This window comes from Triticum dicoccoides, chromosome 1B (assembly GCF_002162155.2).
Source record: "Triticum dicoccoides isolate Atlit2015 ecotype Zavitan chromosome 1B, WEW_v2.0, whole genome shotgun sequence".
Lineage (NCBI taxonomy): Eukaryota > Viridiplantae > Streptophyta > Magnoliopsida > Poales > Poaceae > Triticum > Triticum dicoccoides.
Window position 1 is genome coordinate 542,764,927 of NC_041381.1, and position 19,322 is coordinate 542,784,248.

Sequence of the window (19,322 nt, forward strand, 5' to 3'; positions counted from 1 at the left end):
CTCCCCCCTTTCTCAAGCGACAATTGTGTTGGAAATATGCCCTAGAGACAATAATAAATTAGTTATTATTATATTTCCTTGTTCATAATAATCGTTTATTGTCCATGCTATAATTGTATTGATAGGAAACTCAGATACATGTGTGGATACATAGACAACACCATATCCCTAGTAAGCCTCTAGTAGACTAGCTCGTTGATCAATAGATGGTTACGGTTTCCTGACCATGGACATTGGATGTCGTTGATAACGGGATCACATCATTAGGAGAATGATGTGATGGACAAGACCCAATCCTAAGCCTAGCACAAAGATCGTGTAGTTCGTATGCTAAAGCTTTTCTAATGTCAAGTATCATTTCCTTAGACCATGAGATTGTGCAACTCGCGGATACCGTAGGAATGCTTTGGGTGTACCAAACGTCACAACGTAACTGGGTGGCTATAAAGGTGCACTACGGGTATCTCCGAAAGTGTCTGTTGGATTGGCACGAATCCAGACTGGAATTTGTCACTCCGTGTGACGGATAGGTATCTCTGGGCCCACTCGGTAGGACATCATCATAATGTGCACAATGTGACCAAGGGGTTGATCACGGGATGATGTGTTACGGAACGAGTAAAGAGACTTGCCGGTAACAAGATTGAACAAGGTATCGGGATACCGACGATCGAATCTCGGGCAAGTACAATACCGCTATATAAAGGGAATTGAATACGGGATTGATTGAATCCTCGACATCGTGGTTCATCCGATGAGATCATCGTGGAACATGTGGGAGCCAACATGGGTATCCAGATCCCGCTGTTGGTTATTGGCCAGAGAGTTGTCTCAGTCATGTCTGCATGATTCCCAAACCCGTAGGGTCTACACACTTAATGTTCGGTGACGCTAGAGTTGTTATGGGAATTAGTGTGCAGTTACTGAATGTTGTTCGGAGTCCCGGATGAGACCCCGGATCTCACGAGGAGTTCCGAAATGGTCCGGAGGTAAAGATTTATATATGGGAAGTCCTATTTTGGCCACCGGAAAATGTTCGGGATTTTTCGATATTGTACCGGGAAGGTTTTAGAAGGTTCCGGAGTGGGGCCCACCTGCATGGGGGGACCCACATGAACGTGGGTAGTGGGGGCAAGGCCCCACACCCCTGGTCAAGGCGCACCAAGATCCCCCCTTAGAAGGAATAAGATCATATCCCGAAGGGATAAGATCAAGATCCCTAAAAAGGGGGATAACAATCGATGGGGAAGGAAATGATGGGATTTCTTTTCTCCCACCTTTGCCAACGCCCCAATGGACTTGGAGGGCAAGAAACCAGCCCCCTTCACCCCTATATATAGTGGGGAGGCGCATGGGAGCTTCACCCTTGCCCCTGGCGCAGCCCTCTCCCTCCCCAACACCTCCTCCTCCGTAGTGCTTGGCGAAGCTATGCCGGAGAACTGCAAGCTCCACCACCACGTCGTCGTGCTGCCGGAGCTCTCCCTCAACTTCTCCTCTCCCCTTGCTGGATCAAGAAGGAGGAGACGTCCCCGGGCTGTACGTGTGTTGAACGCGGAGGTGCCGTCCGTTCGACACTAGGATCTCCGGTGATTTGGATCACGACGAGTACGACTCCTTCAACCCCGTTCACTTGAACGCTTCCGCTTAGCGATCTACAAGGGTATGTAGATGCACTCTCCTTCCCCTTGTTGCTAGATTACTCCATAGATTGATCTTGGTGATGCGTAGAAAATTTTGAATTTCTGCTACGTTCCCCAACAGTGGTATCAGAGCCAGGTCTATGCGTAGTTTCTATGCACGAGTAGAACACAAGTTGTTGTGGGCGTTGATCTTTGTTCAATGTGCTTACCGTTACTAGTCCAATCTTGTTTCGACGGTATTGTGGGATGAAGCGGCCCGGACCGACCTTACACGTACACTTACGTGAGACAGGTTTCACCGACTGACATGCACTTGTTGCATAAGGTGGCTAGCGGGTGCCAGTCTCTCCCACTTTAGTCGGATCGGATTCGATGAAAAGGGTCCTTATGAAGGGTAAATAGAAATTGGCATATCACGTTGTGGTTTTACGTAGGTAAGAAACGTTCTTGCTAGAACACCTATAGAAGCCACGTAAAAACTTGCAACAACAATTAGAGGACGTCTAACTTGTCTTTGTAGCAAGTGTTTTGTGATGTGATATGGCCAAGAAGAATGTGATGAATGATATGTGATGTATGAGATTGATCATGTTCTTGTAATAGGAATCACGACTTGCATGTGGATGAGTATGACAACCGGCAGGAGCCATAGGAGTTGTCTTTATTATTGTATGACCTGCGTGTCAATGAGCAACGCCATGTAATTACTTTACTTTATTGCTAAAATGTTAGCCATAGTAGTAGAAGTAATAGTTGGCGAGACAACTTCATGGAGACACGATGATGGAGATCATGGTGTCAATGCCGGTGACGATGATGATCATGGAGCCCCGAAGATGGAGATCAAAAGGAGAAAAATGATATTGGCCATATCATGTCACTTTTTGATTGCATGTGATGTTTATCATATTTTGCATCTTGTTTGCTTAGAACGACGGTAGTAAGTAAGATGATCCATCATAATAATTTCAAGAAAGTGTTCACCCTAACTGTGCACCGTTGCGAAAGTTCATCGTTTCGAAGCACCACGTGATGATCGGGTGTGATAGATTCTAACGTTCACATGCAATGGGTGTAAGCCAGATTTACACACGCGATACACTTAGGTTGACTTGACAAGCCTAGCATGTACAGACATGGCCTCGAAACATGGAAGACCGAAAGGTCGAGCATGAGTCATATAGAAGATACGACCAACATGAAGATGTTCACCGACGTTGACTAGTCCGTCTCACGTGATGATCGGACACAGCCTAGTTGACTCGGATCATGTAATCACTTAGATAACTAGAGGGATGTCTATCTGAGTGGGAGTTCATAAGATGAACTTAATTATCCTGAACATAGTCAAAGATCTTTGCAAATAATGTCGTAAGCTCGCGCTTTAGTTCTACTGTTTTAGATATGTTCCTAGAGAAAATTCAGTTGAAAGTTGATAGTAGCGATTATGCGGACTAGGTCCGTAAACTGATGATTGTCCTCGTTGCTTCGTAGAAGGCTTATGTCCTTAATGCACCGCTCAGTGCGCTGAACCTCGAACGTCGTCTGTGGGTGTTGCGAACATCTAACATACACGTTTTGATAACTATATGATAGTTCAGTTAAACGGTTTAGAGTTGAGGCACCAAAGACGATTTCGAAACGTCGCGGAACATATGATATGTTTCGAGGGCTGAAATTGGGATTTCAGGCTCGTGCCCACATCAAGAGGTATAAGACCTCCGACGATTTTCTTAGCCTGCAAACTAAGGGAGAAAAGCTCAATCGTTGAGCTTGTCCTTAGATTGTCTGAGTACAACAATCACTTGAATCAAGTGGGAGTTGATCTTCCAGATGACATAGTGATGTTTCTCCAAAGTCATTGCCACCAAGCTGCTAGAGCTTCGTGATGAACTATAACATATAAGGGATATATATGATGATCCTTGAGAGATTCGCGATGTTTGACACCACGAAAGTAGAAATCAAGAAGGAGCATCAATTGTTGATGGTTGGTGAAACCACTAGTTTCAAGAAGGGCAAGGGCAAGAAGGGATACTTCATGAAATGGCAAATCAGCTGCTGCTTTAATGAAGAAACCCAAGGTTGAACCCAAACCCGAGACTAAGTGCTTCTGTAATAAGGGGAACAGCCACTGGAGCGGAATTACCCTAGATACTTGGTAGATGAGAAGGCTGGCAAGGTCGATAGAAGTATATTGGATATACATTATGTTAATGTGTACGTTACTAGTACTCCTAGTAGCACCAGGGTATTAGATACCGGTTCGGTTGCTAAGTGTTAGTAACTTGAAATTAAAGGCTACGGAATAAACGGAGACTAGCTAAAGATGAGCTGACGATATGTGTTGGAAGTGTTTTCCAATCTTGATGTGATCAAGCATCGTACGCTCCCTCTACCATCGAGATTGGTGTTAAACCTAAATAATTGTTATTTGGTGTTTGCGTTGAGCATAGACATGATTGGATTATGTCTATTGCAATACGGTTATTCATTTAAGGAGAATAATGGTTACTCTGTTTATTTGAATAATACCTTCAATGGTCTTGCACCTAAAATGAATGGTTTATTGAATCTCGATCGTAGTGATACACATGTTCATGCCAAAATATATAGGATAGTAATGATAGTACCACCTACTTGTGGCACTGCCATGTAAGTCATATTGGTATAAAACGCATGAAGAAGCTCCATGTTGATGGATCTTTGGACTCACTCATTTTGAAAAGTTTGAGACATGCGAACCGTGTCTATTGGTGTATATGCATGAAGAAACTCCATGCAAATGGATCGTTTGGACTCACTTGATTTTGAATCACTTGAGACATGAAAATCATACCAAATGGGCAAGATGACTGAAAGCCTCGTTCTCAGTAAAATGGAACAAGAAAGCAACTTGTTGGAAGTAACACATTTTGATGTGTGCAGTTCAATGAGTGCTGAGGCATGCAGTGGATATCATTATATTCTTACTTCACGGATGATTTGAGTAGATACTGAGTATATTTACTTGATGAAACACAAGTCTGAATTATTGAATGATTCAAGTAATTTTAGAGTGAAGTTGAAGATCATCGTGACAAGAGGATAAAATGTCTATGATATGATCATAGAGATGAGTATCTGAGTTATGAACTTTGGCACACAATTAAGACATTGTGGAAATTGTTTCACAATTAATACCGCCTGGAACACCATAGTGTAATGGTGTGTCCGAACATCATAGTTGCACCCTATTGGATATGGTGCGTACCATGATGTCTCTTATAGAATTACCACTATCATTCATGGGTTAGGCATTAGAGACAACCGCACTCACTTTAATAGGGCACCACGTAATTCCGTTGAGATGACACCGTTTGAACTATGGTTTGGAGAAACCTAAGTTTTCGTTTCTTAAAAGTTTGGGGATGCGACGCTTATGTGAAAAAGTTTCAGGTTGATAAGCTCGAACCCAAAGCGGATAAAATGCATATTCATAGGACACCCAAAACAGTTGGATATACCTCCTAATTCAGATCCAAAAGCAATAGGGATTGTTTCTTGAATCGGGTCCTTTCTCGAGGAAAAGTTTGTCTCGGAAAGTTGAGTGGGAGCATGGTGAAGACTTGATGAGGTTATTGAACCATCACTTCAACTAGTGTGTAGCAGGGCACAGGAAGTTGTTCCTGCGGCGCGCACACCAATTGAAGTAGAAGCTTATGATAGTGATCATGAAGTTTCGGATCAAGCCACTACCGTACCTCGTAGGGTGACAAGGATGCGTACTACTTCAGAGTGGTACAGTAATCCTGTCTTGAAGGTCATGTTGCTAGACAACAAAATGAACCTGCGAGCTATGGAGAAGCGATGGTGGGCCCATATTTCGACAAATGGTTAGAAGCCGTGAAATCTGAGATAGGATCCATGTATCAGAACAAAGCATGGACTTTGGTGGACTTGCCCGATGATCGGCAAGCCATTGAGATAAATGGATCTTTAAGAAGAAGACGGATGTGGACGGTAATGTCACCGTCTATGAAGCTCGACTTGTAGCAAAGAGTTTTTCACAAGTTCAAGGAGTTGACTACGATGAGATTTTCTCATCCGTAGCGATTCTTAAGTCCGTCGGAATCATGTTAGCATTAGCTGCATTTATGAAATCTGGCAGATGGATGTCAAAATGAGTTTCCTTACCAGTTTTCGTAAGAAAAGATTGTATGTGATACAATCAGAAAGGTTTTGTCGATCCTAAGGATGCTAAAAGGTATGCTAGCTCCAGCGATCCTTCCATGGACTAGAGCAAGCATCTCGGAGTCAGAATATGCGCTTTGATGAGATGATCAAAGATTTTGGGTTTATACAAAGTTTATGAGAAACTTGTATCTCCAAAGAAGTGAGTGGGAGCACTATAGAATTTCTGATGAGTATATGTTGTTGATATATTGTAGATCAGAAATGATGTAGAATTTATGGAAAGCAAATAGGGTTATTTGAAAAGTAGTTTTCAAGGGAAAACCTGGTTTAAGCTACTTGAACATTGAGCATTAAGATCTATAAGGATAGATCAAAAACCGCTTAATGGTACTTTCAAATGAGCACGTACCTTGACATGATCTTGAAGGTGTTCAAGATGGATCAGTCAAAGAAGGAGTTCTTGCCTGAGTTGTAAGGTACTCCCTCCGTTTTTATTTAGTTCGCATATTAGCTTTGGTCAAAGTCAAGCTTTACAAACTTTGACCAAGTTTATAAACAAAAATATTAAGATATACAATAACAAATCAACAACATTAGATTTATTATTGAATGTACTTTCACATCGTATAGATTTATTGTAATAAATGTCTATATTGTTTTCTACAAACTTGGTCAAACTTTACGAAGTTTGACTTCAGTCAACTCTAATATGCAGAGTAAATAAAAACAGAGGGAGTATGAAGTTAAGACTTAAAGCTCGACCACGGCAGAAGAAAGAGGAAGGACGAAGGTCGTCCCCTATGCTTTTGACATAGGCTCTATACGGTATGTCATGCTGAGTACCGCACCCGATGTGTGCCTTGCCACATGTCTGGCAAGAGGGTACAAAGGTGATCAAGGAGTGGATCACCAAACAACGGTCAAGATTGTCCTTGGAGTAATAAGGATATGTTTCTCGATTATGGAGGTGATAAAGAGTTCGGCGTAAAGGGTTACGTTGATGCAAGCTTTAACACCTATCTGAATGACTCTGAGTAGCAAACCGGATACGTATAGTGGAGCAACCATTTGGAATAGCTCCAAGTGGAGCGTGGAAGCAGCATTTACAATATGACCTAGAGATTTGCAAAGTACATACGGATCTAAATGTTGCTGACCCGTTAACTAAAACCTCTCTCACAAGCAAAACATGATCAAACCCCAGAACTCATTGAGTCTTAGTCACATGATGATGTGAACTAGTAAACTCTTTGGATGTTGGTCACATGGTGATGTGACCTATGAGTGTTAATCATATGGTGATGTGAACTAGATTATTGACTCTAGTGCAAGTGGGAGACTGTTGGAAATATGCCCTAGAGGCAATAATAAATTAGTTATTATTATTATATTTCCTTGTTCATGATAATCGTTTATTGTCCATGCTATAATTGTATTGATAGGAAACTCAGATACATGTGTGGATATATAGACAACACCATGTCCCTAGTAAGCCTCTAGTAGACTAGCTCGTTGATCAATAGATGGTTACGTTTCCTGACCATGGACATTGGATGTCGTTGATAACGGGATCACATCATTAGGAGAATGATGTGATGGACAAGACCCAATCCTAAGCCTAGCACAAAGATCGTGTAGTTCGTATGCTAAAGCTTTTCTAATGTCAAGTATCATTTCCTTAGACCATGAGATTGTGCAACTCCCGGATACCGTAGGAATGCTTTGGGTGTACCAAACGTCACAACGTAACTGGGTGGCTATAAAGGTGCACTACGGGTATCGAAAGTGTCTGTTGGGTTGGCACGAATCCAGACTGGAATTTGTCACTCCGTGTGACGGATAGGTATCTCTGGGCCCACTCGGTAGGACATCATCATAATGTGCACAATGTGACCAAGGGGTTGATCACGGGATGATGTGTTACGGAACGAGTAAAGAGACTTGCCGGTAACGAGATTGAACAAGGTATCGGGATACCGACGATCGAATCTCGGGCAAATACAATACCGCTAGACAAAGGGAATTGAATACGGGATTGATTGAATCCTCGACATCGTGGTTCATCCGATGAGATCATCGTGGAACATGTGGGAGCCAACATGGGTATCCAGATCCCGCTGTTGGTTATTGGCCAGAGAGCTGTCTCAGTCATGTCTGCATGATTCCCGAACCCGTATGGTCTACACACTTAAGGTTCGGTGACGCTAGAGTTGTTATGGGAATTAGTGTGCAGTTACCGAATGTTGTTCGGAGTCCCAGATGAGATCCCGTACGTCACGAGGAGTTCCGGAATGGTCCGGAGGTAAAGATTTATATATGGGAAGTCCTATTTTGGCCACCGGAAAATGTTCGGGATTTTTTGGTATTGTACCGGGAAGGTTCTAGAAGGTTCCGGAGTGGGGCCCACCTGCATGGGGAGACCCACATGAACGTGGGTAGTGGGGGCAAGGCCCCACACCCCTGGTCAAGGCGCACCAAGATCCCCCCCTTAGAAGGAATAAGATCATATCCCGAAGGGATAAGATCAAGATCCCTAAAAAAAGGGGATAACAATCGGTGGGGAAGGAAATGATGGGATTTCTTTCCTCCCTCCTTTGCCAACGCCCCAATGGACTTGGAGGGCAAGAAACCAGCCCCCTCCACCCCTATATGTAGTGGGGAGGCGCATGGGAGCTTCACCCTTGCCCCTGGCGCAGCCCTCTCCCTCCCCAACACCTTCTCCTCCTCCGTAGTGCTTGGCGAAGCTCTGCCGGAGAACTGCAAGCTCCACCACCACGCCGTCGTGCTGCCGGAGCTCTCCCTCAACTTCTCCTCTCCCCTTGCTGGATCAAGAAGGAGGAGACGTCCCCGGGCTGTACGTGTGTTGAACGCGGAGGTGCCGTCCGTTCGGCACTAGGATCTTCGGTGATTTGGATCACGACGAGTACGACTCCTTCAACCCCGTTCACTTGATCGCTTCCGCTTAGCGATCTACAAGGGTATGTAGATGCACTCTCCTTCCCCTCGTTGCTAGATTACTCCATAGATTGATCTTGGTGATGCGTAGAAAATTTTGAATTTCTGCTACGTTCCCCAACAAATTGAGGCAACGAACACATAGAAGAGCAAGCTGGGGCCGTTGATGTTCTCGACAGCGCGAGGGAGGCGCCACCGCGCCAGGAGATGTGGGATCAACGCGGCTCAGTTTGCTCGTCGCCGGGATTGAGCACATCGCCGTCATGGTTCAAGCTAGGCCACATCATAGTTATGGTGGTGCTCACCTCCGTCGCCAACCTTCATGTGCGAGCACCGCTTGGATCAAGTAATGTGCTGCAGAGGCGGAGGCAATATCGCTCATCGTTGGCATGAGGGTGCTGAGGTAGATGTCGACCTCATGGTAAGTAGCAAAGGTCAAATCAGGTCACCTAGCTTTTCGAGTAACAAACGAGAAATTTTATCAAGATGATAATGGTAATTTCTTGGGGGTAGTTGAAATGATTGCAGAATTTGATCCCATAATGCAAGACCATATTAGGCGCATTCAGAATAGTGAAATTCATCATCATTATCTTGGACATAAAATCGAAAATGAGTTAATTGCTCTTCTTGCTGATAGTGTTAAGAGTTCTATCTTGAGAATAATTAAGTATGCCTAATATTTATTTGTAATGTAATATTCAAATGTTCGTGTAGCAAACGGACTCCGAGTCGGACGAGATTCAACGTGCAGCTGAAATATAATATAACAAGATCACACACAAACTTCTAACTCATTTTAAGAATATTTATTTTGCATTTATAAAATAATTTTAATTAGTGTCTCATGGCCATGTGCAAGTGTTTGATTGCTCTCCGAGCAGAAGGGCTAAAGATCAGGGGGTACTATTCACCTTTCCATAGAACAACGAAAAACAAAATAGGGCTATAAGTTTAATAAAAACACCCGGATAATCTGATACGAAGGCAACGTGTTGATGTTGCAAGGATGATGACTTCACGATGATGCACAAATAATAATAGGCAAATATAATAACTAGGATTACTCTCAGTTGTTACAAGATCTAAGAGTAATTGTGGACTAGCTAAAGAACAAGTCTGTGAAGGTCTTGGAGATCTGCCATGAGTGATTGGCGCTGTCAGAGTTGACTTGTAGCTAAAGGAGAATAGGATGAAGACAAAGTCTTTCGAGTTATATCTCAGCCTTTCCAACCAAGCGTAGAGTTATGCCAGCAAGTTGAACTGGGTGAACAAATCATTGTCTTCACCAAGCCTTTTGGTTCAACTTCCTCGCACTGAATTTACTGTTGTACTTTGTATTGTGAAGTTCTTGCTCCCTCTCTGCGAAGACTATGATGGGTTCCTTTCCATTTTGTCGAGGGGGATGACCCCCTGGTAGGCTCAAAGATACAAGTCAACATTTCAAAACATCAGAACGACTCAACGCCCTCATAATCGGATGGCCCCTTGGTTGGATCCCCCCATGGGAGGCTGGCTGGATGAGGCGCCACGGCTGGACTGACTGGCGGCAGCCGGCGAGGTCAGCGCCTGTCACATCCATTTGTGCCAGCTACTGGGACAAGACGTCTCCCACGTCGCGAAGGGCGTGGCTACAATACTGGAAGCTCCGCTGACCGAGGCGACCAACTCTAGGACGGCCCGGCACTGTAGACGCATCGTGCCAGCCACTCCGTGATGCCGTGACCTACTGGCTACAGTGACATGCAGCCGGCAGACCCCACGGGCAGCCAAATACGCTGGCAGTCGGGGCCCACTCCACCTTTTTAGGCATATTGTAACCTGGGAAGCCCAAGTATAAGACCTCCAAGGAGCCCTCCTAGGAGGGGGTCGGCTCCTTCTCACCACCACTCCACACACACACACACACACACACACACACACACACACACACACACACACACACACACACACACACACACACACACGGGGCAGAGAGCAAAGTAAGAGCTCTCTTCTTCCTCCACCAATATAGTTCCAGGAGCAACCATGTATTCCTTATGATCTCCATAGTGATCCTTGTAGGATTAGGGGTATTACCTCCCTTGGAGGGCCATGAACCTGGGTACGTCTCTGTGTTCTCAGTGCTCGTGCCTTATCTCACATCCGAACGCCACCGACGCTCATCGGCCCCAACCACTCGAGATAAGTCAACCCATGGCATCTGTCGTGAGAATACCATGACACATTCTGTCGCACTTGCTATCTTTAGGTTGGTCTTCGATGTGTACCTTGCTTATACTTCTGTATGCAACACGTTCGTTTGTTTTACTACTAAGTACTTTTGTTTGAGCAGGTTGTCTTCTCTTCAGCATTGGCCTTGCTAGTTGTCTGTATTTTACTTCGGTTAGTTCATCTCAAGATAAGTAAATTCAAAAAATCACCCATTAACTACTCCTCTAGTTGGTATATGTGCTTATAGAAATCCTCTTTCTAAACGAGTAAAATCAGTATTTTAAATGAGTGAAAATATTAGTTTGAATTGAGTGAAATGAATGGAATCTGTTTTTTGAAACGAGTGAAATCATTTTTTTAATAAATGATGAGATATGTTTTTTAGAAATGGGTGAAATATGTTTCATGAATTTTAAACTCATTTAAAATCTATTCAAATTTGTTGTGTTCTAAATATCTCGTCGGCAGAAATTCAAATATGTAACCAGATTTAACATTGGACATTTTATTCAAAAGTTGTCGATGAATTAATATCTCACAAGACAAATAAAGTGCTAGCTTTTCTACGGATGGAGTGGTTTGAGAGCATGCATGCATGCATGAGTAGATTAAAGTTTTTTTTAGGGAATGAATAGATTAAAGTTAGTGAGACGTTCCTCAGCTCGTATACATACGTAACTCAAAAAATTTATCCTAAATTTATCTAGATACGGATGTACTCCCTCCGGTCCTCATTAGTTTGCGTATTAGAAAAAACGATTTTTCCCTCAATGCTCTGCGTACTAGCAGGTTTTGGCACTTCTTTCCAATTTTGCCCCTCCTTTCCAACTTCGCATGCGTGCCTGCAGTTACTCCCGTCTCTCTCTCCCATGCACGTCCTTCGCGTCTTCCCAAGGCAGCCAGACGCCTACCTCTTCCTCTCCTGCCCACCGGTCCCATCTCAGCTTCCCATTCTCCACATCCCACTCTCCCTTCTCCTCCACATCCTGTACATCTCCATGGATGAAATCCATCCAACGTGGTTGTGGGAGGACAACCAGCCTATAGAGGATAGCGAGACCATGGATGAAAGCTTGCTCGCGGAGGACAGCTTGGTCGCGGAGGACAGCGAGCTGTACGTGGAGGACAGCGAGCTCGCGTACGGAGGCGTGCTCCCCGCAGGCGGCGCGCTCGCGGACGGTGGCGCGCTCCCCGCAGGCGGCGCGCTCGCGGACGGTGGCGTGCTCCCGCTCGCAGAGGGCGGCGCGCTCGCGGGCGACGTGTTCCCGGTAGGCGGCGCTCCCGTGGACGGCCACGCACTCGTGGAAGGCGGCGCGCTCTCGGACAGCGACCTGTGCCGGGAAGGCGGCGTGTTCCCGGTAGGCGGTGCGCCCGTGGATGTCGGCCTGCTCCCGCTCGCGGACGGCGACGCGCTCGCGGACTGCGGCATGCACCCGGACGACGGCGGAGGCGTCCACGCGCTTGGGCATGTCGTACGCGCGCTGGTCGACAAGGTGAACACGCTAACCGACAAGGTGCACCGGCTCACCGAACTGGTGTGGGCGCTCACCGATGCGGGCATCAAGGTGGACGGTGGCAACGTGGAGGACGAGGGCCACCAGGCGTTCGTCGACCATGGTGGCGGCAACGACGGGCACAAGTGCGGCGACCGCGACCCGGTATGTGCCAGCGAGATGGTCGATGGCGACCCATTGCCGCCGCTGGAGCAATTCTCTGTGCCTCCCGGCGCAGAAGAGGTTAGGCTAGAACTGATGAGCATTTACTATCAAGATATTTTGACTAAAGATGAACTGAAGCAAATTTTAAAATGATCCAACATTGATCATGGACTTCACCAGTAGTGATTCTCTCATTTGTTGAACTTGGCCGAAGAATATGTGATGATGAACTGATGGTTGCGGTAGTGGTTCTATGTTAATTTTGTGGTTGATCATTTGTATTCGAATTGAAACTTTGATTATGTTAATTTTGTGGTCGATCATTGGATGTAATGTTAACTTTGATCATGTGATGTTAATTTGCACATTCTGTATATTTTTACTTTGTTCAAATTGGCAGTATGCTCAAACCAAACGTTCATTCTCATTACCACAAAAGATGGATTACATGATCTCATTACATCAACCAGACAACATAGCACTAATCTTACAACAAAAGATGGAGTATCTAATATTAAAATGTAACTTGATACATATTTAGACAAATCTAAGACAAGAATTTTGGGACGGAGGGAGTATTACATAACACAATGATTTGTTCCTTTATGCATAAAAGGACAACACACATCTTAATGCAAATAATGGACGCTAGAAATTCCATTTCCCACCTTCTCCTTGCCCAGCAATTCTTTGGCGGGAAACCATGACGTATGCCCATCACAGGCCGCACAGCCAATGGGACGACGCCTTTCGAAACTAACTATGCACAGACCTGGTCCATGCAGACCAGCTCCCTGACCTGTGGGCGCTGAAAGAACTGTGACTGGAGTACGCAGTGAAACAACCCCACGCAGCTTTCATCAGCGGCTGCCACCACCCACTACCCCCCATATCTTAGCTGTGTGCACCAAGTCCATGTGAACCGAGAGGCATCTTTTACCATCGGAAATCCTTCTGCTCTGCTCTCTCTCTCGTCACCTCACCGCATCACCACCATGTCGCTCCGGCGCCTCCTGGGCCTTTCCGCCGCCGTCTCCGGCCGCCTAAGCCGCTCCCTCTCCACCTCCACGGCTGCCTCCTCCCGCCCTCCCTGGATCTTGGTCGACCAGCTGTCAGTGGCCGCCGGGTCGGCGCTGGGTGCGTCCGTGCGCATCCTCGAGCCGCCGCGCTTCTCCACCATCACCGTCCCGGCGCTCCTGGTCGACACCAGCGCCGGCCCCGACCCCGACAGCGACGCCACGCAACTCCTCGTCGGCCGCGTGTGCTCCGCCAGCGCCGACGGCCTCCTCCTTATCATCATCTACGATCTCCGCGCCACGGCTCCCATCCTCGCCAAGCAGGGCGGCAATCATGTCCGCCAGCTGACCGGCCTCGTCCGCGGGCACACCCCGGACACCACGCGCTTCCTCTGCAACCCTGTCACCGGCCAACTGACCCGCCTCCCGGTCATCAACGTCGGCCGGAGGCGGCTCGTGTGCGGCCCTCACATGGGCGTCCTCACCCAAGCCGGTCGCGGGCACGGAGACGGACCTCCCGACAGGGTCGCCGTCGCCGAGCTGCAGGGGAACAGGATGCTCCGCTTTCTCTCGGACACGGGCGAGTGGGACGTCGCGGTCACCACGCCCTGCCAACTCCCGGGCGTCCGGCGGTTTTACTCGGAGACGGGCAGGAGGTTTGACCAAGAGGCGTTCGCCTTCGGCGGCCGGCTGTGGTGGGCTGACCTGAGCTGGGGCGCCATCTCGGCCGACCCGTTCAGCGACCGGCCGGAGCCCCGCTTCGTGGAGCTGCCGAGGGGCAGCGTGATGCCTGCACGCCCAGGGCCGGCGCCAGGGTGGCTTGACCTGGAGGGTTTTGAGGCCCTGTCCAAAGACGCGCCGGGCAGGTACCGGCGCATGGGGGTCAGCGAGGGAAGGTTGCGCTACGCCGAGGTGTGGAACCGGGAGCCATTCGTGCTCAGCTCCTTCACGCTCGACGACGAGGGCAGCGGCTGGACGCTGGAGCACCGCGTGGTGCTCAGCCGGCTCTGGGCGGATGGAGACTACCCATGGCTGCCCTTGCCGGAGAAGACGACGCCACAAATTGTCGCTCTTGATCCACTGAACGGCAATGTCATCTACCTGGCGGTCGGCATGCACCGCATCAGCGTGGACATGAGCAAGCAGGAAGTGATTGGGAGCTTTCTGGACAGAGGAGCCGGGTGCATACCATGCGTGCTTCCACCGTGGCTTGAATCCAGCCGGACCTCTGCCGCAGGTAATCGCTACATTGCTTCAATTGCTTGCTTGCTATTAAGCTACCTCTGCCGCAGCTGATATGGTTAGATGGGGAAAATTACACATTCTGGAGGCTCATGTGGTACTGTGCTGCTGTGCATTTCCATTAAGTTCTTTTGCAGATCATCTACTACAGAATTTGTGTAAAGTATCCCAATGGTAGCATTTGTTGATCAGTGTGGGCAAACTCAGATAAAGTCATCCTATTTATATTAATCATCAAACGTTTAGCATTATTGAATCAGGCATAAAATCCCTCTTTCTACAAGCAAGACAGTAATAACTTGGGATGGATTCCTATATACAATGCTTAGATACATACTGCACGTATACTCTGAATTGTGTTACTACTATTTAATTTGTTCAAGTTCATGTGTGTTGATCGAAAGAATTTGTTTTCAGGCAAGAAGGACGACGCAGAAAGCAAGACTTTGGCAGATGTTCTAGTTCGTTCAGACAGACACCACACAAAATGAAAAGTGTGCCAAGTTACCAGTTAATGCATCTCTGGGTACTATATATCTCTCTGCTCATGCTTCTATATATGTTGATCCATCATTGGCTGTATGTCATCCATGCACATGTTTAGGAGTTTGTTTTCTTTATTTTCACATATATCTCTGACTCAATCCATGCAATTCATGATTTGGAAGAGCAATCTTGTGCACTTTTTGCCAATTAGTACTAGTATATACTGTTGCCGTGTTGCCTAATATCAGCCTATCGTAAGTTCTAGTTCATGTTTTATTGGCACTGGTAACATGTTTGGCATGCACACTAGCTAAAGAGAATCACATCTCTGTGTATCTATGCCAAGCGCTGTCATTGATTGTTTTATTACACATGATCAAATATTTAATCAGGTCAGATGTTTCTGTAGAAGGCCAAGCATGCTAATCGAACGTGTTCTTCCAGTCATACAGTCTTGTGGCAGCACCACAAAGTGCTGCTGAAAACTATTTATGTCTTTTAGCATGGACCTTTCATTCAGAAGAATTAGTGTTTCCTGAACTATGTTTCATTATCTAAAGGAGTGCTTCTGATCTAGCAGGCAGGCATGATTAACATATCAAGTGCATAACTGCAAACTGGCCCATAAATCGTTTATTTAAACCTGAGGAATGCCTAGCCTTGTCACCAAAATGTCCAATAACCATCGCCTTTTTTCCTCTAACCAATTGATCAAATCTTGAAACTGAAACTTGCTATTTGATACGCTCTGTTCCTCTCCTGCAAATCAAAATGATAGATCCCTACTCATTTCATTTGAGAAAAAAAATATGTACATGGACTATATATAGTAGCATTTCTGTTTACTCTGATTTTTTCCTGCCGTTCGTTCTGTTTATATGTTTATGTTCAAATGCATCTGATGTTTATTTATTTATTTTATTTTCAGGTTTCTTAAGGCTAACGATCAAGCAGTAGGTGAGGGTGGCAGTTTGCGGGGCACTCATTTTGCAGGAAATTCTGGAGAAGGTTGTGTGTTTTCAGAGTTTGCTCATGAACTTGTTTAGTGGAAAATCTGGTAGTTGGTTCAGACTTTGAGTTCATACTGGAACATCCTTTTTGTAGCAAGTGTTCACTGGTGGATATGCTTAGCTGTTACTACTTGGACTTGCTAGTATTAAGTTTCAGTTGATCTATTGCTACTGTTGATTAAGAAGGCATTTGAAAAGCAAATCCGCTAGTATTATTTGCGACTAGAAGACAGCTTCGCAGTATGAACTCCTTTCAGTGAATTAACTTCTCCAGATATAGATGCACTGAACTGAAATGCATAAATAATGAATCTAGCTAGCCAGCAATCCTATATTTTACATTTATATTGTTCGTACAATATTTGTGCCGGTTCTTGTAATTTTGAAGCTGCCGATTTTCCATTAATTGTAGTTAGTACTAGTGAGCTAGTACTGTATGGGTGATATATGAGGCGTGCGTCTTTGTGATCTGATCTGCCGGTGAACCGAGTAGCAGAGCATGTACTGCGAGTATACCTGGCATGGGAAACCCGGTCTGACCCGGCCCGGCCCAAAATAGCCTTTAGGGAAGAGGCCTGGCTTGAGGCCTGACGGGCTTTTCCACTGATGGGCCGGGCTTGGGCCTGATATCTCGGCCCGGAGGCCAGGTCATGCCCGGGTCTGGGTTTTCTGCCGCGGGCCTTTTTATGCCCGGCCTGAGTTATGGCTAGGTATAACTGCGAGCGAGGGACTCACACTCCATCAGCTTGTCATTGCAGCATGGACGTCGTAGGTAGCTTTTTCCCCTGCCAGGCCAACCGCAATATCCGCTTATGGAGCCAAGGAGGCACTTCATGGTGTGTCTACTCTAACGATGCTATCTTATGTTTGACAAGATAAACACTGGGGGTTGAGGAAAGGGAGTCATAAGAAAATATTTATCTTTTCTTAATTAAGAGATGATCTCTTAGCAACAATATCTCTAACCATACATTTTGGATCTAATTGAAATAAGACTAATAAGTAACACATTGTACACACCCACACACTTTTTACTGTTTTTTTAGACTATGTGGCAGGCTTACAACAAAATTGCCTTAACCATCACTGTACATGTCCTTAGACCTACAACTGGTGTTGTCATAGCCGTGCAAGCAGCTCCTTTTCATCGTGTTCTTGTCAACCGTGCTCAATAGCAAACCATGTCTTCCACTTGAAAACTTTGAGCCCTTCCTCAGATAGACATGGAAGATTGTTCAACTACCATGATAAACAAAGATGAGATCACTCTTCTAGTTTAAAAGGGAAGAAAACAGAATGTGTGTTCACAAATTATTCGTGGCTCTAGTATGAATTTAAGGTTTAATTATTTTATCTTAAGAAAATGTGTTTGGTCCTATAGAATGCTCCAAAACTCTACTCGTTGGCCTGGAGCTCGGCGATGATATCGACGGAGACTTTGGAGGGCATCCACTGCCCCCTCTTGCTGCCAGTCTCGGCCGCCGGAGCAACAACACATTTCCCCTTGTCGGCCATCTTTCGCGGTGGAGGAAGGGAATGGGAAAAAATGGATCGTAAAGTAGATCTCCGAGTGCTTGAGCTTGCAAGAGTTCTTGGCGATAGAGCAACGAATGAGTGCGTGGAGTAAATTAGGTTCGTCGTTTACCTTTTATAGGTCAGTAAAAGACCAAGGGTCACCACGGCGGGCAGTAAAAATTGCCAGTTCCCAATACATCGTGCAATATGTGCATGCAAGAGTTGAGGGGTTTTGTTAATGATATCCCTGAAAATTCGGGGCACGATCCATTTATTGATAAAACGTGCAAATATAAATGGCCTTGGGCCATGATATACCCAGTAATAACTATTGATGAGACGATTCGATTCTATGGTAATCGGTGGCGGTTCAGTTTCCGGCCGAAAGTTGTCAGCGCTCAATCCATTGCGCCCACATGGAAGGCCTTCATGGCTAAGCTAAGGGAGTCTCCGAACCCTGTTAAAGTAAGTTGTGTCGAAAATGGCCTTGTTAAAATATGCCGTTCATTGCCTAGAGTAACGATAACTCAAACTTATGTGTGGTCGTAGTTGAAGGAGAATATCGTGAAGCATAAAAAGATCTCGGATCCGAATATATCCTCAGATTTAAAAGCCGATGTGGGAAGATGGAACTCACCTACGAAGCTGAAGACCAGAAAGAGGAAGTTGTCCCAAGGGAGGAGCCAAAGCCCTCGGCTTGAAGACTACTTCAAGGCTACTGACGGTGTCCTAGATTAGGGGTGCACACCACTTCAGCTCGCCATTCATGGGCCTCTTCGACGACCCACCAACAACTGAAGAATGGGTCATGGCCGGCGTACTCAAGATGGAGTCCTCTGAAAATTTGGCGTACACTTCGAGGCATATTCAAATGATCGACATATTATCCGTAGTTATACCCGACATACTTGTAACCTTAGATACCCCCGATGCCTTTATAAGCCGAGGGGTTTAGTCTGTAGAGGCAAGGTTTTTAGACTAGAACACATTCATACGATCTCGGGGTAGATCATCATGTACTTTGTACCTCATCCACAATCAATACAATACAAACAGGACGTAGGGTTTTACCTCTTCGAGAGGGCCCGAACCTGGGTAAATAGAGTGCCCCCTTTACTTCATGTTACCATCGTACCAAGATCATCAGCTCGGGACCCCCTGCCCAAGATTCGTCGGTTTTAGCATCGATAGGAGGGAGGAGGGAGGGCAGAGGTTACTCTACCATAGCTCAGATGGTGACCCGTTGGCGCTGCCGGACGGCGATGAGGAGCTCCTCTCCTGACGGACGGGAACAGAGGGGTTTGCGTGGCTGTGGGCTACTTCTGGGCGCCAAATGGGCTTTGAGGGGTCTCCTCGGTCCAGGCGGGTTGCGACGCTGGTGGGAGGATGCAGGGGATGAACTAGGGCATT

At 46.1% G+C, this 19,322-nt stretch overlaps 1 protein-coding gene across 1 annotated transcript; it reads left to right on the forward strand.

Annotated features, from left to right (window-relative positions):
- The first annotated feature begins 13,583 nt into the window (after window positions 1-13,583).
- On the forward strand, window positions 13,584-16,579 carry LOC119308034. Its single transcript, XM_037584149.1, has 3 exons — window positions 13,584-14,896; window positions 15,319-15,427; window positions 16,316-16,579. The coding sequence occupies exons 1-2, from the start codon at window positions 13,639-13,641 to the stop codon at window positions 15,390-15,392; spliced, it is 1,332 nt and encodes a 443-aa protein (XP_037440046.1). The 5' UTR covers window positions 13,584-13,638; the 3' UTR covers window positions 15,393-15,427; window positions 16,316-16,579.
- The last annotated feature ends 2,743 nt before the right edge of the window (window positions 16,580-19,322 follow it).